At 51.1% G+C, this 23,078-nt stretch overlaps 2 protein-coding genes across 4 annotated transcripts; both read left to right on the top strand.

Moving 5' to 3' along the window:
• Window positions 1-4,818: 4,818 nt before the first annotated feature.
• On the top strand, window positions 4,819-6,820 carry SDHAF1 (succinate dehydrogenase complex assembly factor 1). Of its 3 annotated transcripts, none has more exons than XR_009556348.1 (2): window positions 4,819-4,896; window positions 5,739-6,820. XR_009556348.1 is itself a non-coding variant. In XM_060258055.1 (2 exons), exon 2 carries the CDS (start codon window positions 5,908-5,910, stop codon window positions 6,157-6,159), a length of 252 nt encoding a protein of 83 aa, XP_060114038.1. In that variant the 5' UTR covers window positions 4,825-4,896; window positions 5,847-5,907; the 3' UTR covers window positions 6,160-6,820. The 3 variants fall into 3 exon arrangements, 1 of the variants encoding a protein (XP_060114038.1); XM_060258055.1 differs by having other exon boundaries at window positions 4,825-4,896; window positions 5,847-6,820; XR_009556349.1 differs by having other exon boundaries at window positions 4,870-5,057.
• A 2,469-nt stretch (window positions 6,821-9,289) lies between these two features.
• TMEM160 (transmembrane protein 160) lies at window positions 9,290-22,813 on the top strand. Its single transcript, XM_060258522.1, has 3 exons — window positions 9,290-9,539; window positions 14,072-14,164; window positions 21,953-22,813. The coding sequence occupies exons 1-3, from the start codon at window positions 9,347-9,349 to the stop codon at window positions 22,210-22,212; spliced, it is 546 nt and encodes a 181-aa protein (XP_060114505.1). The 5' UTR covers window positions 9,290-9,346; the 3' UTR covers window positions 22,213-22,813.
• Window positions 22,814-23,078: the final 265 nt, after the last annotated feature.

The following is a 23,078-nucleotide window of genomic DNA, read 5'->3' as shown; positions in this document are numbered from 1 at the left end:
TGTTCGGACTCTATCTGGGAGAGCCGGGTTTGATTCGCCACTCCTCCACTTGCAGCTGCTGGAATGGCCTTGGGTCAACCAGAGCTCTTTTATCTGGGGGAATCGGGTTTGATTCGCCACTCCTCCACTTGCAGCTGCTGGAATGGCCTTGGGTCAGCCAGAGCTCTCTTATCTGGGAGAACCGGGTTTGATTCGCCACTCCTCCACTTGCAGCTGCTGGAATGGCCTTGGGTCAACCAGAGCTCTTTTATCTGGGGGAATCGGGTTTGATTCGCCACTCCTCCACTTGCAGCTGCTGGAATGGCCTTGGGTCAGCCAGAGCTCTCTCATCTGGGAGAACCGGGTTGGATTCCCCACTCGCAGCTGCTGGAATGGCCTTGGATCAGCCAGAGCTCTCTTATCTGGGAGAACCAGGTTGGATTCCCCACTCGCAGCTGCTGGAATGGCCTTGGGTCAGCCATAGCTCTCTTATCTGGGAGAACCGGGTTGGATTCCCGACTCCTCCACTTGCAGCTGCTGGAATGGCCTTGGGTCAGCCATAGCTCTCTTATCTGGGAGAACCGGGTTTGATTCCCCACTCCTCCACTTGCACCTGCTGGAATGGCCTTGGGTCAGCCATAGCTCTCTTATCTGGGAAAACTGGGTTTGATTCCCCACTCCTCCACTTGCAGCTGCTGGAATGGCCTTGGGTCAGCCATAGCTCTCTTATCTGGGAAAACTGGGTTTGATTCCCCACTCCTCCACTTGCAGCTGCTGGAATGGCCTTGGGTCAGCCATAGCTCTCACAGAGGTCGTCCTTGAAAGGGCAGCTGCTGTGAGAGCCCTCTCAGCCCCACCCACCTCACAGGGTGTCTGTTGTGGGGAGGGGAGAAGGGGAAGGAGATTTCTAAGCAGCCTGGAGACTCCTTAGGCTAGCAAAGGGCGGAGTATAAATCCAATCTCTTCTTCTTTTTCAGAGCACAGGAGTATTAAAATGTTACCTTACCTGGGCTGATTAGAAATGCCAACTGCAGGCTGGGAAATTCCTGCAGATTTGAGGGTGGATCCTGGGAGGGGCAGGGCCATATAGTACACCTTCCACCACAGCCATTTTCTCCAGGGGAACTAATCTCCGTTGTATGAAGATCAGTTGAAATTTTGGAAGAACTCCAGGCTACCTCCTGAGGTTGGCAACGCTAGCTGGCACTGTTATATTAGCTGATGACAATGAAAGTCGGTCTCCAATTTTTTATGATCACCAGCAGCGACTCCCAGAGTTTCATTACCGGTTGAGAGAAGCGCTGATGTTGGTTCATCTTGACCCTGTCATCCACTGACAGCTCCCGTGTGTTGCAGAGGCATTATGGGAGAGGGATGGAAAATTCCTCTCCACCCACTTTCTCCATCCTGTGCAGAACTTTATAAACTTCTGTTATGTCCTATCAAAGGTTGCCAGCTCTGGGTTGGGGAATACCTGAAGGTGTGGGGGGAGGGTGGACCTTGGGGAAGGCAGGCCTTGGAGGGGGGGAACCTCAGCTGGGTGAAATGTCACAAGAACATAAGAGAAGCCATGCTGGATCAGGCCAATGGCCCCATCCAGTCCAACACTCTGTGTCACATAAGAGAAGCCCTGTTGGATCAGGCCAATGGCCCATCCAGTCCAACACTCTGTGTAACATAAGAATATAAGAGAAGCCCTGTTGCATCAGGCCAGTGGCCCATCCAGTCCAACACTCTGTGTCACAGAAGAACATAAGAGAAGCCCTGTTGGATAAGGCCAGTGGCCCATCCAGTCCAACACTCTGTGTCACAGAAGAACATAAGAGAAGCCATGCTGGATCAGTCCAGCACTCTGTGTCACAGAAGAACATAAGAGAAGCCATGCTGGATCAGTCCAACACTCTGTGTCACAGAAGAACATAAGAGAATCCATGTTGGATCAGGCCAATGGCCCCTCCAGTCCAACACTCTGTGTCACAGAAGAACATAAGAGAATCCATGTTGGATCAGGCCAATGGCCCCTCCAGTCCAACACTCTGTGTCACAGAAGAACATAAGAGAAGCCATGCTGGATCAGGCCAGTGGCCCCTCCAGTCCAACACTCTGTGTCACAGAAGAACATAAGAGAAGCCATGTTGGATCAGGCCAGTGGCCCCTCCAGTCCAACACTCTGTGCCACATAAGAACATAAGAGAAGCCATGTTGGATCAGGCCAATGGCCCCTCCAGTCCAGCACTCTGTGTCACAGAAGAACATAAGAGAAGCCATGCTGGATCAGTCCAACACTCTGTGTCACAGAAGAACATAAGAGAAGCCCTGTTGGATCAGGCCAGTGGCCCATCCAGTCCAACACTCTGTGTCACAGAAGAACATAAGAGAAGCCCTGTTGGATCAGGCCAGTGGCCCATCCAGTCCAACACTCTGTGTCACAGAAGAACATAAGAGAAGCCATGTTGGATCAGGCCAGTGGTCCATCCAGTCCAAAACTTTGTGTCACACAGTGACCAAAAAACCAAAATTCAAGTGCCATCTAAAGGTCTACCAGTGGGGCTAGAAGCCCTTCCACTGTACCCCCCCCCACCTCAAGCTCCAGAATACAGAACATCACTGCCCCAGACGGAGAGTTCCATCAATATGCTGTAGCTAATAGCCACTGATAGTCATAGCATCCACTATCCAAAGCAGCCGTGTTCTCCAGGGGAACTGGTCGTCTGGATATCAATGGTAATAGCTGGAGATCTCCAGGTGTCACCTGCAGGTTGGCAACCCCACTTTTTTCCTTAATAGAAAATTCCAGCACCTAACCTGGAAAATAAAGGTAATAAAGTCATCTATCACAATTTGTTACAAAGCCTTTGGTGCCTTCCTGGGAAATCAGACTCCCTCTCCTCATTTCAGAGCACGAGACCACTCCTCAGTTAACCCCTATGTTGCTGGTGGTTGTAAGGCAGGGCTTAAAAAAAAAAAAAGCCCAGCAGGGACTCATTTGCATATTAGGCTACACCCCCTGACACCACCATTGTTTTGCATGGGGCCTTTTTTGTAGAAAAAGCCCAGGTGGAACTCATCTGCCTATTAGGCCACACCCCCTGACATCACCATTGGTTTGCATGGGGCCTTTTTTAAAAAGCCCAGAAGGAACTCATCTGCATATTAGGCCACACCCCCTGACACCACCATTGTTTTGCATGGGGCCTTTTTTGTAGAAAAAGCCCAGGAGGAACTCATCTGCATATTAGGCCACATCTCCATACCAAGCCAGCTGGAACTGCGTTCCTGCTCAAAAAAAGCCCTGTTGTTTAAAAAGCGAACACAAGGAGCAGTCTTAAAAGATTTTTTTTTTTTTGCATCTTCAGGTTGGGAAATTCCTGGAGCTTTGGGGTGGCGTTTGGAACCAAAGAAGGGTAGAGTGGGACCTCAGCAGCAGGGCATCATGCCCTTCCCTAGAGACAGTCCACCCTCCAGAGCTGCCACGTTCACTAGTGGAACTGTTCTCTGTCATCTGGATGGGTGCAGCTGGGTCCCCGTGCTGGTCTGAAGGAACGTGTGCGCCCGAAAGAGTATCCCCAGAACTAAACTTAAAAGGGGACATACTAAAACTCAGAACAGCGCCTGCCCATAGACTATACATGCCTGCCATAGAGAAAGCACTCCTACCCATAGGAAATAATGGGGACCACATTTCACCATGGGGAAACAGGGAAATTAAGCTTCAGCTAAGCACAGTGCCTGCCCATAGACTATACACACCTGCCACAGAGAAAGCACATCTGCCCATAGGGAATAATGGAGATAGGGTTGCCAAGTCCAATTCAAGAAATATCTGCGGACTTTGGGGGTGGAGCCAGGAGATTTTGGGGGTGCAGCCAGGAGACATTAGGGGTGGAGCCAAGATCAAGGCTGTGACAAGCATCATTGAACTCCAAAGGGAGTTCTGGCCATCACATTTAAAGGGACGGCACACCTTTTCAATGCCTTCCTTCCATAGGAAGTAATGAAGGATAAGGGCACCTTCTTTTGGGGCTCATAGAACTGGATCCCCTGGTCCAATCTTTTTGAAACTTGGGGGCATTTTGGGGAGAGGCACTAGATGCTATATTGAAAATTTGGTGCCTCTACCCCAAAAAACAGCCCCCCAGAGCCCCAGATATCCACAGATCAATTCTCCATGATTTTCTATGGGAATAAATCTCCATAGGGAATAATAGAGTTCCCAGCAGACATTTCCCTTCCCTCCCCCACTTTCTGCCGACCCTGAAGCGGGGGGAGGGCCTCCAAACCAGGGGATCCCCTGCCCCCACCTGGGGATTGGCAACCCTAAATGGAGACCACATTTCACCACAGGGAAATTAAGCTTCACCTAAGCACAGTATCTGCCCATAGACTATACACGCCTGCCCATAGGGAATAGTGGAGACCACATTTCACCACAGGGAAACGGGGAAATTAAGCTCGGCCTAAGGACACCCCTTGCCGCATAGACTATACACGCCTGCCATTTTTCCCTATGGTGAAACGCGGTCCCCATTATTCCCTATGGGCAGGTGTGCTTTCTCTATGGGCAGGCGCGTATAGCCTATGGGGCAGGCGCTGTTCCGAGCTTTAGTCCGTCCCCCTTAAAAGTGCCGCCGGACTCTGCCTTTGTTGCGGCCTCTGGAATTCCGGGAGATCCCGCTGGCCAGCCCCCGGCGGTTGGCAACAGGGCTCGCGGGCCGCTCTTCAACGCCCCCCCAGAACGAGGCTTTGGCCTCCGCCCCCCTCCGCCCCTCCACCGCCCAGCTCCTCCCACCTCGAGCTTCCCCGGGAACGCCCATCGCTGCCGGCGAGCCAATGGGAGGCGAGGCCCGCGCTCGGGAGGTGTCTCAACGTTCGATCGCCCTTTGAAGCTCCTTCGGCGCCTCCTCTCGCGCGCCAAAGGTGAGCGGAGCGCGGGCGGAGAAGGGGGCGCTCCCGCCGGGCCTCGCTTGGGGGGTAGGGGCCGGCCTTGGGTCCTCCCCGTCCAGCAACCCACCCCGAGCGATGCAGGGGAGGGCGCGGGCGGCACGGATGCCCCTTGGCACTCACTTCGGGGGCTTCAGGTGGGCCCCCGGGTGCCCTTTGCCTGACGCGGTCGCAGCCCCTGAGCCGCGGAGTGGCTCTCGCCCAGCCTTTGCGGGAGGGAGGGAGGAAGGCAGGATGGAGAACCGCTCGTGCTGGATCAGGCCACAATCCACCCGGTGCAGCTTCCCTCTCACTGCTGGATGCCTCTGGGAGACTGCTGGCCTCGCCTTTTGGATTGCTGCCTGCGCTTGGTACTCTGAGGTCCGTGGAGGTTCCCTTCCCTCTAGAGAGCGGGGAAAAGTTTGATCGCCTTTATTTGTGTCCTGCTTTTCGCCCCCAAACCGGCTTAGGTTGTTGCCCTGTCCTCTGTTTTATCCTCACAACCGCCCTGGGAGGCTGAGAGGGTGTGACGTTGGCCCTGAAGCCACCCAGCAATATCCCTCCGTTTAGGTCAGGCTGAGAGTGTGTGATTGGCCCAGGCTTCCATGGCAGAGTGAGGATTCGGCCTTGGTTTTCCCAGACCCCAGTCGGGGGGAGGGGGGGTGGCCAAACTGCGGCTCGGGATCCACATGTGGCTCTTTCACACATATTGTGTGGCTCTCCAATCCTGCCAGCTGGAAGTTTGGAGAATGCATTTAAAGTTAAAGTTGCTTTCTTTCTGCCTCTCCATCCCCCATCTATCTTCCTTCCCTCAGGCATCTGTTGTTCACGTCTTGCAGCTCTCAAGCATTTGATGTTTATTCTACATGGCTCTTACGTTAAGAGTATAGACACCGTTTGTTAGCCTAAGTCTCAGGGCACGAGACATTACCTCCATTCTGTTGCAGCCTCTCTCGGTTTGGGGGCCTTCCCGGTGACCGGAGAGAGGCCGGACGCACGCAGCGCTTCATGGCCCGCCACAGCAAGCTCCAGCTGCAAGTCCTGAGCCTGTACCGAAACTTCCTCCGAGCCGCCAAAGACAAGCCGGGCTTCCTGCCCCGGATACGGGCCGAGTTCCGGAAACATGCCCAGATCCCCCGGGCCGATGTCATGCGTATAGAGTACCTCCTCCGGCGTGGACAGAGGCAGCTGGAGCAGCTCAGAGACGTCCACACCAAGCAGATGGGGGTCTTTGTCAAAACGAAATCAGAGGAGCAGTGACTCAGAGACAGAACCCTATTGAAGGGGGATATAACAGCTCCTCCCGATTTTAGAGTTTTTCCAGCCGGCTAATTTCCGAGAGATTCTTCAAGGCGAGGGCCTGACTCACTGTGGATTACCAAATGCTGCTTTCCTTCGGAGCGGAGGCTGCCACGAAACAGGTGCCAGCCGTCATCTCTAGAAGACTAAGGAACACGCTCCAGATTTAACGCTGTTTTTTAAAAACCAGTGGGATTGCTTAGACTCTCTTGAGGCTGCTTGAGGTGGGTGCTGTAAATTCTGTTCTGAGATCCCATTTAAAGCTGTGGTTTTCAGTAGGAAGAATGTCGCTGCGTCCATATTTGTCTGGAGCTGTAGAGGTTTCCGAAGGGCCAGGTACAGTTCCTGTGAACCTGAGAGCACACAGTTGCCAACACGTTGTGTTTGAAGGCAAAGTTCTTTGAAAAGTGGAAGCTGTTAATTTGCTGTCAGTGGGAGAGAAAATGGCAGAGCGAGGAACAGGAAGAAGCAGCAGTCCTGTTTAAACCACAGCCCTCTTTTGCACACTCGTCTGTGTGCAAAAACTCTTTGCGGTTTGAACAATCCAGGGGAGCATCACTTTACACAGTCCATGTTTGTTGGTGTGAATGTATCTTGGAATAAAGGGATCTTTTCATTGTAATGGAAATACCACATTTTTGTGAACTTTTGCTCCGAACAGATCAAGGCAGGTAGCTGTGTCAGTCTGTCTGTAGTGGCAGAAAAGAGCAAGAGTCCAGGAGCACATTAAAAACTTAACAAAATTTATGGCAGGGAAGGAGCTTTTCTGAGTCAATGAAGAAGTGTGCAGTGACTCACAAAAGCTGCCACAAATTTTCTAAGTCTTTAAGGTGCTACTGGACTCTTGCTGTGTTCTACCGTCTCCCGCAGTTCCCTTTAATAATCCCTGACAGATCACACAAGCGTGCATATCTGTGCCTGATTAAATCAATTAATATACTTACCTCATTTAGACCCCACATTTCTCTGCAGTAGAGTCCTAGAACAGCTTACATCATTCTCCTCCCTTAGGTCTTAAAGGTGAAACTTGTCTAATGCTTTGTTCTATCATTCTCCTCCCTTTTTATTATCACAGCAGCCCCGAGAGGCAGGCTAAACTGAGAATGTGCACCTAGCCCAAAATTCCCCAGCAAGATTCCATGGATGAATGGGGATTTGATCCTGGGTTTCTCAAGGCTAATCTGATGCATTAACCACTACACCATCCTGAGACTCATCTAGTTACGTTTCCAAGAAATGTTACTTGTCTTGTATAAAATATCTCAGCTTGTTAAGCAAAGCATCTGCATTATTTTCACTCCAATACCATAATAAGTCTCTCTTTGCCACCGTTTTAAAGACTGCGGGATATTTGCTGTTCTACTGGACTTTCTCTGATTTTTAGAAGAAGAAGAATTGTAGATTTATACCCTGCCCTTCTCCCTGAATCAGAAACTCAGAGCGGCTTACAATCTCCTATGTCTTCTCCCCCCACAACAGACACCCTGTGAGGTCAGTGGGGCTGAGAGGGCTCTCACAGCAACTGCCCTTATCTGGCTTCTCTTATTTTCTTGTGTTCTTTTGTGTTAGAACTGATAAAAGGAAGTATTTCTTAATCCAAAGGGTGATTAACACATGGAATTCACTGCCACAGGAGGTGGCAGCTGTAAGCATAGCCAGTTTCAAGAGGGGATTGGATAAACATATGGAGCAGACAGCTCAAGGACAGCTCCTGTGATAACTATGGCTAACCCAAGGCCATACCAGCAGGTGCAAGTGGAGGAGTGGGGAATCAAACCCGGTTCTCCTAGATAAGAGAGCTCTGGCTGACCCAAGGCCATACCAGCAGGTGCAAGTGGAGGAGTGGGGAATCAAACCCGGTTCTCCCAGATAAGAGAGCTCTGGCTGACCCAAGGCCATACCAGCAGGTGCAAGTGGAGGAGTGAGGAATCAAACCCGGTTCTCCCAGATAAGAGTCCACACACTTAACCACTACACCAAACTGGCTCTCCTTAGTGGCTATTTTATTGCTTTAAAGGACAATTATTCTGTTTATTTTGCTTGATTTTATATTTTTAAAAAGGAATTTTTTAAAAGCAGGAAAACTGCTTATCAATTCTTATTTATCATTATAATAAAGAAGAAGATAATATTGGATTTATATTCCACCCTATACTCTTGAATCTCAGAGTGGTCACAATCTCCTTTACCTCCCCCCCCACACACACAACAAACACACTGTGAGGTAGGTGGGGCTGAGAGAGCTCTTACAGCAGCCGCCCTTTCAAGGACAACTCCTGTTGAGAGCTAAGGCCATTCCAGAAGCTGCAAGTGGAGGAGTGGGGAATCAGACCGGGTTCTCCCAGATAAGAGTCCACACACTTAACCACTACACCAAACTGGCTCTCTACACAATATACAATAAACATTTATAGGAATGTTGAAGGAATACTCAAGTTGCAAAACCTTAAGCTAGTAGGCTGCTGACCGCAGAGATAGAACATTTGATGTCACCAACAGCATTTAAATATAATCCTTCGCGTTTTAACTTCAGGGCATAGTGAAGATTCAGACCTGGGAATCCTTGACTGTACCAGACTAAATCTCATTATCGTAAATTGCTTTAAATTAAAACAAAAGAACAAGAGATAAGGGCTTTGCTGCCACTGACTTGCATACAGACAGCTGCCGCACCTGCCTCTTTAAAGCGCATATCGCTTCCTTCCAGAAATGAGATATTCTACGAATTTCCCCCCTTCTCTATAGTTGCATCCTGCGAGACAAGCGGTCTAATCACCAGCAGCCAATAGGGTACGCGAAATAAGGGTAGGCGGGACAAAAAGTGAACTACACATCCCAGAAATCCTACCTGCTCTAAAAGGTCCAATCAGTTGATTCCTCTCCATAACAAGCGGCGCTACAAATGAGTGACATCTCTGTCGCCCTATCGTCATGTGCGGACGCGGCGTAAGCGCCCGCCTCCCTCCGAAACGACACCAGCCTCGCCCAATCGCTGTGGCAACCGTAGCCGCCTCCTCCGCAAAAGGGCGGGCCGCTTCAGAAATGACAGCGCAGGCAGCCTATCGCCGCTTAGCCCCGCCTGGCCCTCCCCTCTCTGAGGCGGTCTCCGCACACCGGCGCTTTAGTCAGCGTCTACTGCGAGGCCGCCATGGCGCTGAGCGGCGGCTGGTGGGGCCGGGCTGTGGCGCGGGCGAGGGGGGCGAGCGGCTTGCTAAAGGGCGAGGCCTGGCCGTGGAGGGCGAGGGCGGCCAGGTACAGCTCCGGGCGAGGGCCGGGGCCGCCCGCGGTGACGGAGCTGGACAAGGCGGACGCCTGGCTCCTCAGGAAGGCTCACGAGACCGGTGAGGGGGCGGGGCCGAGGCGAGGGGGCGGGGCCGGGAGGGTTAGAGCGGGGGCGGGGCTTGTGGAACGTTGCGCGTGCCCAGGTGGGGTGGCCCTCGAATTGCATTCTGGGAATGAAAGGAATGACTCTAGCACAGGGGTGGCCGCATGTGGGTCTTTCACACATATTGCGTGGCTCTTGGAGCCCCCAACACCCCTTTGGTCAACTTGGAGAAGGCATTTGTCTCTTTAAATCACTTCTCCGAGACAAACCACAAGGAAGCTGGGAAAATGCATTTAAAGTTGCTTTCTTCCCACCTCCTCCCATCTATTTTCCTTCCTTCCCTCCCTCCCTCCTGTCTTGCAGCTCTCAAGCATCTGATGCTTATTCTATGTGGCTCTTACATTAAGTAAGTTTGGCCCCCAATGCTCTAGCAGAGGGGTGGCCAGCGGTAGCTCTCCAGATGTTTTTTGCCTACAACTCCCATCAGCCCCAGCCAGCATGGCCAATGGCTGGGGATGATGGGAGTTGTAGGCAAAAAACATCTGGAGAGCTACTGCTGGCCACCCCTGCTCTAGCACTCAAGAGGCCAGGGAGTGCCATAGTACTTAGAGCACTGGGCTGGGACCTGAGTTCAAATCTGCACGCAGTCACCCAGTGTGTGGGTTGGGTGAACAAGACCCACGCAAGCATTCTGTCTCTTAGCTTAGCCTACCTTACAGGAGTGTTGTGAAGGCAGCAGAGAGGAGGGGAGGACCCATCTGTGCCCGCCTTGAGCTTTTTGTAGGAGGGGTGGTGCAGAGAGCCAGTGTGATGAAATGGCTAGAGGGTCAGATGAAGATCTATGAGACCCAGGTTCGAAGCCCAACTCTGTCGTGGAAGCTTGCTGAGGAACCTTGGGTCAATCACATGCGCTCAGCCAGTCACACAGTCTCAGCCTAGCCCTTCCTCGCAGGGTTGTCGTGAGGACAGAATGGAGGAAAGAAGAATAATGTAAACCTGGTTGGAGAGAGAGGCAGAGGATAAAACAAATAAAGGCATGCTCGCTTCTTCTCTGAAATAAATACATACATTGTGGAATGAAAAGTGTAATAGCTGGGTAAATAGTTCCCCCCCCCCCCCTTAGCATAAGCCTTCTTAGTGTGTATTTATATAGATCCCAGATCTTTTAGAACAGTGTATCAGAATAATGTTTTTTGTGTGCTGACATGCTCAAATGAGGGATGTGGGCTGTTTGTCTCATTACATATACTAACCCACCTTCCGCTATACTTTAACGGACCCTGTTTTTCTAAGGGCTAACTTGTATTATTTATCTTTTGGAACAGTGTATCAGAATATTTGGGTTTTTTTGTTTTTTTTTTGTATTGACATACTCAAATGGGGATATTGGCTGTCTGTCTTATTGCATATACCAACCCATCCTATGGCAAACTATATGGATGTTGTAATCTCTTGAGTAACCATGCCCTCTATTTAAACTAAGAAAGCCAGAATGTTACCTAGATTTATGGCACCTCGCACCTACAACAGAAGTCTACTTTTTATCAGCCTCTAGTGTTTTCAGACCTGTTTTGTCCTAACACTAACAAACACAGATCCCTATTTGTGATTCTTTTAATCTGCTAAAAACATTCCCATGATTCTACACTGCCCACTTATATTACAAATCGCTGCTTGCCATTCCCATTTGTCTGATGACGTCTGCTTAAGAGCGTACAAAAGCTTACATTCTGAGTAAAACTTAGTTGGTCTTAAAGATGCACTTATCCAGTGCTTTGTGTATTTATATGTTCTTCAAAACATTTTTATGTGCGACAGAGCCTCTCCCCCTCCCAGCCGCCTCCTCTCCAGGCTAAAAATCCCCAGCTCCTTCAGCCTTTCCTCATAGGCTCTGGAGACCAAGTCCTATGAGGAAAGGTTGAAGGAGCTGGGCATGTTTAGTCTGGAGAGGAGGCGGCTGAGAGGTGATAGGATCACCATCTTCAAGTACTTGAAGGGCTGTCATCTAGAGGATGGTGTGGAATTATTTTCTGTGGCCCCAGAAGGTAGGACCAGAACCAGTGGGTTGAAATTAAATCAGAAGAGTTTCTGGCTCAACATGAGGAAGAACTTCCTGACCGTTGGAGCGGTTCCTCAGTGGAACAGGCTTCCTCCTTGGGAGGTGGTGGGCTCTCCTTCCTTGGAGGTTTTTCAACAGAGGCTAGAAGGCCATCTGACAGCAATGATCCTGTGAATTTAGGGAGAAGTGTTTGTGAGTTTCCTGCATTGTGCAGGGGGTTGGACTAGATGACTCTAGAGGTCCCTTCCAACTCTCTGATTCCCCAACCACCAGGCCGTGGCCTGCTAGCAGCTGGGCTGTGGAGTGAAGCAGAGCAGCCCCGGACTAAAGAGGCAGCGCGGCCTCATTGCAAGGCTTCCTCCCCTTGCAGGGCCCTGGACCAGCAGAAGGGGCAGCGCTGCTGTGACATTAGCCTTCTCCTCATTTATAGACTGTTTAAATGGGAGGAGGAGGCAGAAACAGCCCCAGTCTCCCCCTCTCCATTTAAAGATCTCTGTGGGGGTCAGTGATGTGGCATGGGCAGGGGGGAGCCTGGGGTGGCAAAACCCCCCACCGGTCCGTGGAAAAATTGTCTTCCACAAAACAGGTCCCTGGTGCCAAAAAGGTTGGGGGACGCTGATCTAGTACAACAGGGGTGGCCAACGGTAGCTCTCCAGATGATTTTTGCCTACAACTCCCATCAGCCCCAGCCAGCATGGCCGATGGCTGGGGCTGATGGGAGTTGTAGGCAAAAAAAAATCTGGAGAGTGACCATTGGCCACCTCTGGAGCACAATGCAGGAAACTCACAAATACCTCTTCCCCGCCCCCAACGCCTCCAGTGAGCCCTGCTCCGTGCCCAGAAGATGGCAAATAACCTCCAGGATCCCTGGGCCAAACTGGCCAGGAGAAAAACTGTTGCCCGACCCCGAAGTGGCAACCAACATTCTCCTTGGCATGTAAGAAAGGGCCACGAGACCGAAGCACTGAGGCAACCCCGCTGAAGTTCACAGAAGCACCTAGTTCAGGTACAGACTCTGCAAGGCTGCCGGCTGAGCCCGTATGCAGTGAACAGCGTGGTTCAGAGCGTTAGACTAGGACATGTGGGAGCTGGGTTCAGATCCTCACTCTGTAGCAGAGCTCACCGGATGGTCTTGGGCTGATCACGTTGCATCTAGCTTTCCTCGCAGGGTCATTGCAAAGCTAAAATGGGGAAGAAAGAACCAGGCATGTCACCCTGAGCTCCTTCGAGTGGGATTTTTAAAAATACACTGGACAGACCAGATCACTCTTAAGTTTATTTAAATCAACACAGGGAAACGAGCATCTGTTTCTTTAGGAAGTCTGCAAGCTACCTCTCTGGAGACTTTCTTGAGGCAGTAACCTTTCCCCCTTTGCCACAGTTCTTTCCCTTCCTTTCCTACCTTCAGGAGTTTCTTCCAGCTTCTATTACCATTCTGAAGGCTTTTAAACTTCCCTGCTTTTCTTTCAGACTCTTGGTCAATTGCATTCGCTGGAAGACTCATTAGCTCTGCCTCTTTGTCACAGAAACTCATTGGTCCTCCGTGTGCATTCTCCTGAGAGTGGTCATCGACTGTTTAAATCTTTACTGATGAGGTTGGGAGGCATTCCCGCTGTCCCAGTGCGGAATCCCAAACCAAGAAGCCAGTTTGGTGTAGTAGTTAAGTGGGCGGACTCTTTATCTGGGAGAACCGGATTTGGTTCCCCACTCCTCCACTTGCAGCTGCTGGAATGGTCTTGGGTCAGCCATAGCTCTCTTGCAGGAGTTGTCCTTGAAAGGGCAGCTTCTGGGAGAGCTCCCTCAGCCCCACCCCCCTCACAGGGTGTCTGTTGTGAGGGAGAAAGGGAAAGGAGATTGTAGGCCGCTCTGAGACTGTCCTTGAAAGGGCAGCTTCTGGGAGAACTCAGCCCCACCCACCTCACAGGGTGTCTGCTGTGGAGGAAGAAGATGGAGCACCAGTCATTTTTTACTCTGGGGTGACATCGCATCACGGCGTTTTCACGGCAGACTTTTTTACGGGGTGGTTTGCCCTTGCCTTCCCTAGTCCTCTACGCTTTCCCCCCAGCAAGCTGGGGACTCGTTTTACCGACTTTGGAAGGATGGAAGGCTGAGTCAAGCTGGAGCCAGCAACCTGAACCCAGCTTCCGCTGGGATCGAACTCAGGTCGTGAACACAGATTAGGTCTGCGGTTGCTCTGAGACAAGGGCGGGGTATAAATCTACGGTCTTTTTCTTTTATTAGGATGTGTTCCATGTTGTTTTGGTTGGTGTGTTAATAAAAGACATTCCTTGCCTTATTGTTTTGGGATTTAGAATCATAATGTGCTCTTCCTTGGCAAGGATGTCTTGTGGCATCCCGCAGAACAGAATTCTGCATTGCCTTACTCCCTGGACTAACTTCCCTGTGCAGAAAGCCCCTTCAGTAGCCTACAGTTCATGAAGTCACAGTGGGTTAAATGAGGGTTTTTTTCCGTTCTCGCTTTTCCTCAGGGTTTCTTTCTTGGTTCCGGAATGGCTTACTGGCTACTGGCGTCGGAGTGATTTCTTACGTGCAGAGTGACATGGGGCGTGAAGCTGCGTATGGTAGGTAATGCACAATCGTCACGGGGTGGCAGGACATTAACAGAAGATGGAGGACACGGCTTGCAGCAAGAGCAGTAATCCTTCCGTCCAGTTGGATTAATGTTATTGTTACCCAGTTTCCTAGAAGGGGATCACCCCACTGTTTGCTAATGCAGGGTCCCACCCAGGGTTTTGTGACTTCCCAGGTCATTTCTTAGTTCAGCCAGGGCCTCCACGTGTGGTGTTAGGCCGAAACCTCTTCATTGCCAATATGGAGGTAATGCTAACTAAAAAAAAGGTAAAGGTAGTCCCCTGGCGCAAGCAGCAGTCGTTTTTGACTCTGGGGTGACATCGCATCACGGTGTTTTCACGGCAGACTTTTTTACGGGGTGGTTTGCCCTTGCCTTCCCTAGTCCTCTATGCTTTCCCTCCCAGCAAGCTGGGGACTCGTTTTACCGACCTCGGAAGGATGGAAGGCTGAGTCAACCTGGAGCCGACTACCTGAACCCAGCTTCCGCTGGGATCGAACTCAGGTCGTGAGCAGAGCTTAGGTCTGCAGTACTGCACCATTACCACTTTGCGCCAATGGGCTGTTAACAATGCTAACTACCTTTCAGGATTTTTTAAAAAAAATATTTGTAGCTGGCCTTTCCCCAGTTAGTCTGTGGCTTCTAGCCTTGGTCGCTGGGGGGAACCTCGACATTCAGGGATACTAAACCTTTGAGTGATCTCATTGGTAGTATAGAATCATAGAGTTGGAAGGGACCTCCAGGGTCATCTAGTCCAACACCCTGCACAATGCAGGAAACTCACAAATACCTTCCCCTAAATTCACAGGATCCTCATTGCTGTCAGATGGCCATCTAGCCTCTGTTGAAAAATCTCCAAGGAAGGAGAGCCCACGACCTCCCAAGGAGGAAGCCTGTTCCACTGAGGAACCGCTCTAACAATCAGGAAGTTCTTCCTCATGTTGAGTCGGAAACTCTAATTTAATTTCAACCCACTGGTTCTGGCCCTACCTTCTGGGGCCTCAGAAAACAATTCCACACCATCCTCTACATGACAACCCTTCAAGGACTTGAAGATGGTGATCGTAGAATCCTAGAGTTGGAAGGGACCTCCAATGCAGGAAATTCACAAACACCTCCCCCTAAATTCACAGGATCCACACTGCTGTCAGATGGCCACCTAAACTCTGTTTAAAAACCTCCCAAGGAAGAAGAAGATAATATTGGATTTATATCCCGCCCTCCACTCTGAAGAGTCTCAGAGCGGCTCACAATCTCCTTTCCCTTCCTCCCACACAACAGAGGTGGGTGGGGCTGGAGAGGGCTCTCACAGCAGCTGCCCTTTCAAGGACAACCTCTGCCAGAGCTATGGCTGACCCAAGGCCATTCCAGCAGCTGCAAGTGGAGGAGTGGGGAATCAAACCCGGTTCTCCCAGGTAAGAGTCTGCCCTTTCAAGGACAACCTCTGCCAGAGCTATGGCTGACCCAAGGCCATTCCAGCAGGTGCAAGCGGAGGAGTGAGGAATCAAACCCGGTTCTCCCAGATAAGAGTCCGCACACTTCACCACTACACCAAACTGGCTCTCTGAAGGAGAGCCCACCACCTCCCAAGGAGGAAGCCTCTTCCACTGAGGAACCGCTCTATGTGGGCCAGTGAGCTAGCCTTCACCTCATTTGCAAGTTGTGTTAAATCTGACCTGGCCGTGTGGAAGACCAGTTCTGACACAGCCGTTGCCCTTGACTCTGCGCTGTCTGCAGCTGGCCTTTGTATTAAATTTGTAGGCAGCTCGTTAGTGGCGACAGTGCCTCGGATGGAGTTGGCCGATGGGCTACAAGAACTTGAAGGGAGCGACCCTCACTGCTCCGCTCACGTCTTGTCCCGTGAATGCTTACCTTATCGCTCCGAGACGTCAGTTGTGGATGGGGTCAGTTTGCAGCTTTACATAATGACCTTGGACCGGTTTGCTTGTTCTCCGGCAAAGAGCTGGGAAATGAACCAACCTCTCTTGCAACCCGCTGCCCCCAAACCCTTGGCATAGGGAGGACTGGGACCTTCCAGGTTGCAGTTTGTGTAATTACCACACCCACAATGCAGTGTATGTGTGGGTGTGTGGAAGCAGGCCTGAAACGGAGGAAGCAGGAGCGGGTTCTCGGAAGGGAATCGTGGAGCTCTTTCAAGCACGGAAGCGGGAGGTACAAAATTTGTTGCGCCCCGAACGCCCCTGTGGAAGGAGGGAGGGGCAAGTATAGAGAGGCTCTGCATAAAACAGGGGTGGCCAAACTTGCTTAATATAAGAGCCACATGGAATAAACATCAGATGTTTGAGAGCAACGAGGGAGGGAGGGAAATAGATGAGGGGAGAGGGGAGGTGAAAAGAAAGCAACTTTAACTGTAAATGCATTCTCCAAGCTGGCTGATGGGGCAGCGGGGCTTTGAGAGCCACGCAGTCTGTGTGAAAGAGCCACACGTGGCTCCCGAGCCACAGTTTTTTAAAAAAATTATTCATTTTATTTTATTTATATCCTGCCCTCTCCGCCGAAGGCAGGCTCTGGGTGGCTCACAGGTTAGGGTCAAAAAGTGACCAAGATAAAACATCGATAATACAGAAGACATAAAAACAATTTTAAAATATCAGTTAAAAACAATATAACAATAGATGCTAGTACAACGATTCACGACGCAGTTAAATTCCGATGGCAGCAGTATAACCGGATGGTCAATATCAGATGTTCCAAAGGGATCCCAAATCGCCACAGCGTGGTAGGAAGTCCAGAATGATGTTAAGTTCCGGTTTATGGGCCTAGTCCATTGCTGTAAGTTGTCATTATGGAAGAGCAAGGTGGAAGAGTGCCATTTTACAGGCCCTGCGGAACTGTGGGAGCCCTCACAGGGCCCTGACGTCCTCCGGCAACTCATTCCACTAGCTAGGGGCAGCTGCGGAAAAGGCCCTGGGTCTAGTTGACTGAAGCCTAACTTCCGTGACGCTGGGGACCGTCAACAGGTTTTGAGACCCAGACCGAAGTGCTCGCTGGGGCATGTGCAGGGAAAGGCGGTCCCTAAGGTAATGCAGGAGCCTGGCCATGTAGGGCTTTAAAGGTTAAAACCAGCACCTTGAAGCGAATCTGGGACATTATTGGTAGCCAGTGCAGCGCTTTCAGCTCAGGCTGAATGTGTGCCTGTAAAGGAACTCCCATTAACAGCCTGGCAGCGGCGTTCTACACTAGCTGAAGATGCTGGATTTGGGACAAGGGCAGCCCCATGTAGAGGGCATTACAGTAATCCAGCCTCAAGGTGACCGTAGTTTGGCCATCCCCGGCATAAAACATATTGATACCCTCTTCGTGTCGGCAGAGCAAGGTTCCGCCACAGCGGTGCGTCGAGCAAGCCGGCGTCTCCCTCTTCCTGTTCACATGAAGAACAAAATGCCTTTGGGGCTCTGGAGCAGCCCGTGCTAGGAAGTTTCAAAGGGGAGCCGCATTGGTCTGCAGACAAACCGTTAGATTCGAATCCAGTGGCACTTTAGAGACAGACAAGATTTTCAGGATAGAAGCTTTGGAGAGTCAAGGCTCCCTTTATTCAGTATAAGGAGAGTAGAAAAAGGAGACCCAAGTCTCCTTTAAACGATTAAAGGTTAGGAAGGAAGGTTGAAATGCTCGGGGCCCTTTAGCTTGGAGAAACGTCCACTGAGGGGCAACATGATAGAAGAGGCTGACAAGACGATGCGTGGGATAGAGAAGGCAGAGACAGAAGCACATGTCTCCCTTTCTCACAATACGGGAACTCAGGGACACTCAATGAAATTGCTGAGCAGTCGGGTTAGAACGGATAAAAGGAATAAATTACCCAAAGGGCAATTAGCACATGGAATTCACTGCCACAGGAGGTGGCGGCTACAAGCATAGCCAGCTTCAAGAGGGGATTCGATAAACGTATGGAGCAGAGGTCCATCAGTGGCTACTAGCCACAGAGTATTGTTGGAACCCTCTGTCCGAGGCAGTGATGCTCTGTATTCTTGGTGCTTGCGGAGGGGGCACAGTGGGAGGGCTTCTTGTGTCTTGGCCCCACTGGTGGACCTCCTGATGGCTCTTGGGTTTTTTGGCCATTGTGTGACACAGAGTGTTGGACTGGATGGGCCACTGTCTAATCCAACATGGCTTCTCTTATGTTCTTATGTGTGACACAGTGTTGGACTGGATGGGCCATTGGCCTGATCCAACATGGCTTCTCTTATGCTCTTATGAGTCTTTTTCTCCTAGTCAGAAGGCGGGAGGGGGTCATAAAGAATGCTTGTAAAGGAGGCAGAGGTGCGATGCACATTGCAATCGGCTCAATTAGAGTTGGGGGTGGGGACAGAAAATTAGTGTCTTGTGCTAGACCAAGTCCTATGAGGAAAGGTTGAAGGTGCTGGGGATGTTTAGCCTGGAGAGGTGATATGATCACCATCTCCAAGTCCTTGAAGGGTTGTCCTATAGAGGATGGTGTGGAATTGTTTTCTGTGGCCCCGGAAGGTAGGACCAGACTCATCGGGTTGAAATTAAATCAAAAGAGTTTCCGGCTCAACATTAGGAAGAACTTCCTGACCGTCAGAGCAGTTCCTCAGGGGAACAGGCTTCCTCGGGAGGTGGTGGGCTCTCCTTCCTTGGAGGTTTTTAAACAGAGGCTAGATGGCCATCTGACAGCGATGAAGAGCCTGTGAATTTAGGGGGAGGTGTTTGTGAGTTTCCTGCATTGTGCAGGGGGTTGAACTAGATGACCTTGGAGGTCCCTTCCAACTCTATGATTCTAGGAAGTGTCCCTTTCCCATTTATTTAGACTTGCAGTAGTTGGGGATTTATTTAGACTTGCAGTAGTTGGGGGATTAGGAAGAGGCGGGCTGATACACCAATCAGATCTCTGCATCCGCTCACCCTCCGGCAGTGATTCTCGTTGTTGCCACAAAGGGGCAGTGGTTCTTCAGCCTTGAAAAGCTCTCTGTGTGAGTGTAGCCTTGGAACAACAGCCAGTGGATTGGTGTATGTTGGGTTTTGTTTTTTTGTTTTTTTAGGGGGATGATAGGAACAAACAGTGGTTGCTTGAAAGCCAGGCGAGGGGATGGAAAAGTAATTCTGATCGGTATTTGTTCTTTGGGACCTCACAAGAGCGGGGATGATCAAACCTACTCCGATGGAAGGGGGTAGAGTGATGTGTTCCATGCGTCTGCAGATCCTCGCTAGATCGCAGATCCTCTTGGAGACTTGGACGCTCACTCAGCCCCTCCCATATAGCCCCTCCTGCCTCTAGGGTCGGAGACGTGGCAGGCTCGTAACACGCTTGATGGCTTTAACGATCCCAAGAGTTGGAAGAGCTTGTTAAAATATTTTATGCTCTCCGAGCTTCCGGATTTGAAGAGTGCACATTCCGCACACGACGGCTGCCACATTGAGTCTAAGTGGGAGACGGGAACGCACCTTCTTAGACCAGCTTGGGTTGAGGTAGTGGCGTGCCAGCGTTTTCCGCGGTTTACAGAAGTCTTCCTCAGACTTCCCTATGAGGAAAGGATGAAGATGTTAGGGATGTTTCAGTTCAGTAATTTTTTAAATGATTAAGGAGGAACATGATAGGGGTTTATAAAATTGTGCACAGGCTGGAAAGAATTAACAAAGAGAACTTTTTCTTCTTTTCCCAAAATACTAGGACTTGAGGGCATCCATTGAAGCTGGTGGGTAGTAATTGGGACAGGCAAAAAGAAACACCGCTTTACACAGACAGTTTTTAAAATGTGGAATTCACTGCCAGGGAATGTAGCGATGGCCATGAGCATAGATTGCTTGAAAAGGGGTTTGGGTAGATTCACGGAGAAGTCTATTAATGACTGCTAGCCGTGGTAACTGAAGGGAACCTCCGCATTGATAAGCAATAAACCTCTGGATCCAGATCCAGCATCAGAGGAAAGACTTTGGCTTCTTTGCCCTGTCGTTGGCCCTCCAGAGGAACTGGCTGGCCACTATGTGAGACAGGAGGCTGGACTAGATGGTCCCTCACTGGTCTGATCCAGCAGGGCTCTTCTGATGTTCTTCTCAGGGGAAGGCCTTGGCCTCTCTGCCCTGTTGTTGGCCCTCCAGAGGAACTGGCTGGCCACTGTGTGAGGCAGAAGGCTGGACTGGATGGACCCTCCCTGGTCTGATCTAGCAGGGCTCTTCTGAGGTTCTTCTCAGGGGAAGGCCTCGGCCTCTCTGCCCTGTTGTTGGCCCTCCAGAGGAACTGGCTGGCCACTGTGTGAGACAGGAGGCTGGACTAGATGGACCTTCCCTGGTCTGATCCAGCAGGGCTCTTCTGAGGTTCTTCTCAGGGGAAGGCCTCGGCCTTTGCCCTGTTGTTGGCCCTCCAGAGGAACTGGTTGGCCACTGTGAGACAGGAGGCTGGACTAGATGGACCCTCCCTGGTCTGATCCAGCAGGGCTCTTCTGATGTTCCTCTCAGGGGAAGGCCTTGGCCTCTCTGGCCTGTTGTTGGCCCTCCAGAGGAACTGGCTGGCCACTGTGAGACAGGAGGCTGGACTAGATGGACCCTCCCTGGTCTGATCGAGCAGGGCTCTTCTGAAGTCAGTTTTTGAAAAACTTGTGTTATATCAGCTTGCAAGGTAGCCATTTAGGATTGCTGAAGAGGGACCTTTATGCATGACCCGGGCAAAGGGATTATGCTCTTAAGGCACCCTCCTCAGTTAGGGCCTCAACCCCCAAAGGGTGACAAAGAAAGGCCAACGCCATGCTGGGAATTATTAGGAAGGGAATTGAAAACAAATCAGCCAGTATCATCATGCCCCCCCCCCCCCCCCATAAATCGATGGTGCGGTCCCATTTGGATACTATGTACAATTCTGGCCACCACACCTCAGAAAAGAGATAGCATTGGAAAAAGTGCAGAAAAGGGCAACTAGAATGATTAAAGGTCTGGAACCCTTTCCCTATGAAGAAAGGTTAAAATGCTTGGGGCTCTTTAGCTTGGAGGAACGTCGACTGTGGGGTGACATGATGGAGGATGACAGGATTATGCATGGGATAGAGAAGGCAGAGAAAGGAGGACTTTTCTCCCTTTCTCACAATACAAGAACTCGTGGGCACTCAATGAAATTGCTGAGCAGTGAGGTTAGAACGGATAAAAGGAAGTTCTTCACCCAAAGGGTGATTAACATGTGGAATTCACTGCCACAGGAGGTGGTGGCTACAAGCATAGACAGCTTTAAGAGGGGATTGGATCAACATCTGGAGCAGAGGTCCATCAGTGGCTATTAGCCACAGTGGAGCTCTCTGTCTGGGGCAGTGATGCTCTGTCTTCTTGGTGCTTGGAAGGGCAACTGTGGGAGGGCTTCTAGTGTCATGGCCCCACTGATGGACCTTCTGATGGCACCTGGGTTTTTTGGCCCCTATTTGACACAGAGTGTTGCCCTGATCCAACATGGCTTCTCTTATGTTCTTATGTCTGGAGCAGTGATGCTCTGTATTCTTGGTGATTGTGGGGGAGGGAACACTGTGAGGATTTCGAGTGTCCTGGCCTCACTGGTGGGCCTTCTGAGGGCCCCTGGTTTTTTTGGCCACTCTGTGTGACACAGAGTGTTGGACTGGATGGGCCATTAGCCTGATCCAACATGGCTTCTCTTATGTCCTTCTGTGACACAGAGTGTTGGACTGGAGGGGCCCCTGGCCTGATCCAACATGGCTTCTCTTATGTTCTTCTGTGACACAGAGTGTTGAACTGAATGGGCCACTGGCCTGATCCAACATGGTTCCTCTTATGGCCTTATGACACCCGATTCTCCCCTCAGGCTTCTTCATCCTTGGTGGGATCTGTGTCTCCTACGGCAGCGCCTCCTACCTCGTCAGCCTCTTCCTCCTCCGCCGCACCATGATGCTGTCCGTCTCCACAGCCCTCCTCAACTGCGCCGCCGTCACCACTGTGGCCCTCTTCTGGCTGTGCGCCATCTCCCTCTACATCGGCCGCCTGGAGGTGGAGATCATCCAGGATGACGGCGCCAGTGACAAGTGCCAGGAGAAGAAAAAGGAGGATGGGAAGTCGGACAAGTGAGGAGCAACTGGGGCCAACGGCCTCTCGGAACGTGCTTCCATCGCCTGCTGCGGACCGATTCTTCAGCCCTTCCCCGTGGCACGCTCGGGCCTCTCTGCCTGCTGAGCCGAGTGGCGAGGAAGGAAAGTGGGGGATTCTTGCAAACGAGACACACGAACATGTTGGCTGCTTCCTATTTATTTTTGGATCTTTCGGACTGGTCTTTGGGAATGGACCGTGGGGAAAGATGGTGGACCGGAGGGTGCCAGGCTCCCCCGCTGGGGGCTTGGCGTTCTTTTTACACCGGGACCTCTGGCCGCTTTCGCAAATGAGCATCCTGCTGAAATCATTCTCTCCCCGACCCTCCCCCCCCCCTCCCGCTGCCCCGTCCCAATTCACACAGGCCTCCCAAGTTCTAAAGCCACGCTCGGCTAGAAGGAACCCGGATGCGATCTGTTGCATCCGCTGCTTCTTTGGGGCTTGCTACTGCCCTTTCTGTCGTCGCTTACGCTCCAGAATTATCCTACCATATCCAAAGTGTATCTTTTTTTTTTCCTTTTGCCACTGGGTAACCTTATTCAGTTAACATTTGTATTAAAAGACCGCCCAAGCAAGCTTTTAATCCTTTTTTTTTTCTTTGTTTGGAAGGGGGCTGCAGACCAGTGCGAATTGGCCACGCTCCTCCCTCACACAGGAGCGGTTGCGACGCCGTTCTCTGCACCAAGAACGATGTCACGCTTTCTGCTAATTCTGTATGTTTCTAGCAGGCCTCTCCCCCCTCCCCGAGCTGGACAACCAACCACTGCTTCCACACCAGCCTATGAAGAAGAACCTAGAGGTGAAGACCAGGCCCCTTGAGCTGTCCCAGCCGTTCTCAGCCTTTCTGC

This window comes from Heteronotia binoei, chromosome 17 (genome assembly GCF_032191835.1).
Source record: "Heteronotia binoei isolate CCM8104 ecotype False Entrance Well chromosome 17, APGP_CSIRO_Hbin_v1, whole genome shotgun sequence".
Taxonomy (NCBI): Eukaryota; Metazoa; Chordata; class Lepidosauria; order Squamata; family Gekkonidae; genus Heteronotia; species Heteronotia binoei.
Note: the sequence above shows the minus strand (reverse complement) of the source record. Positions and strands in the feature narration are given on the sequence as shown.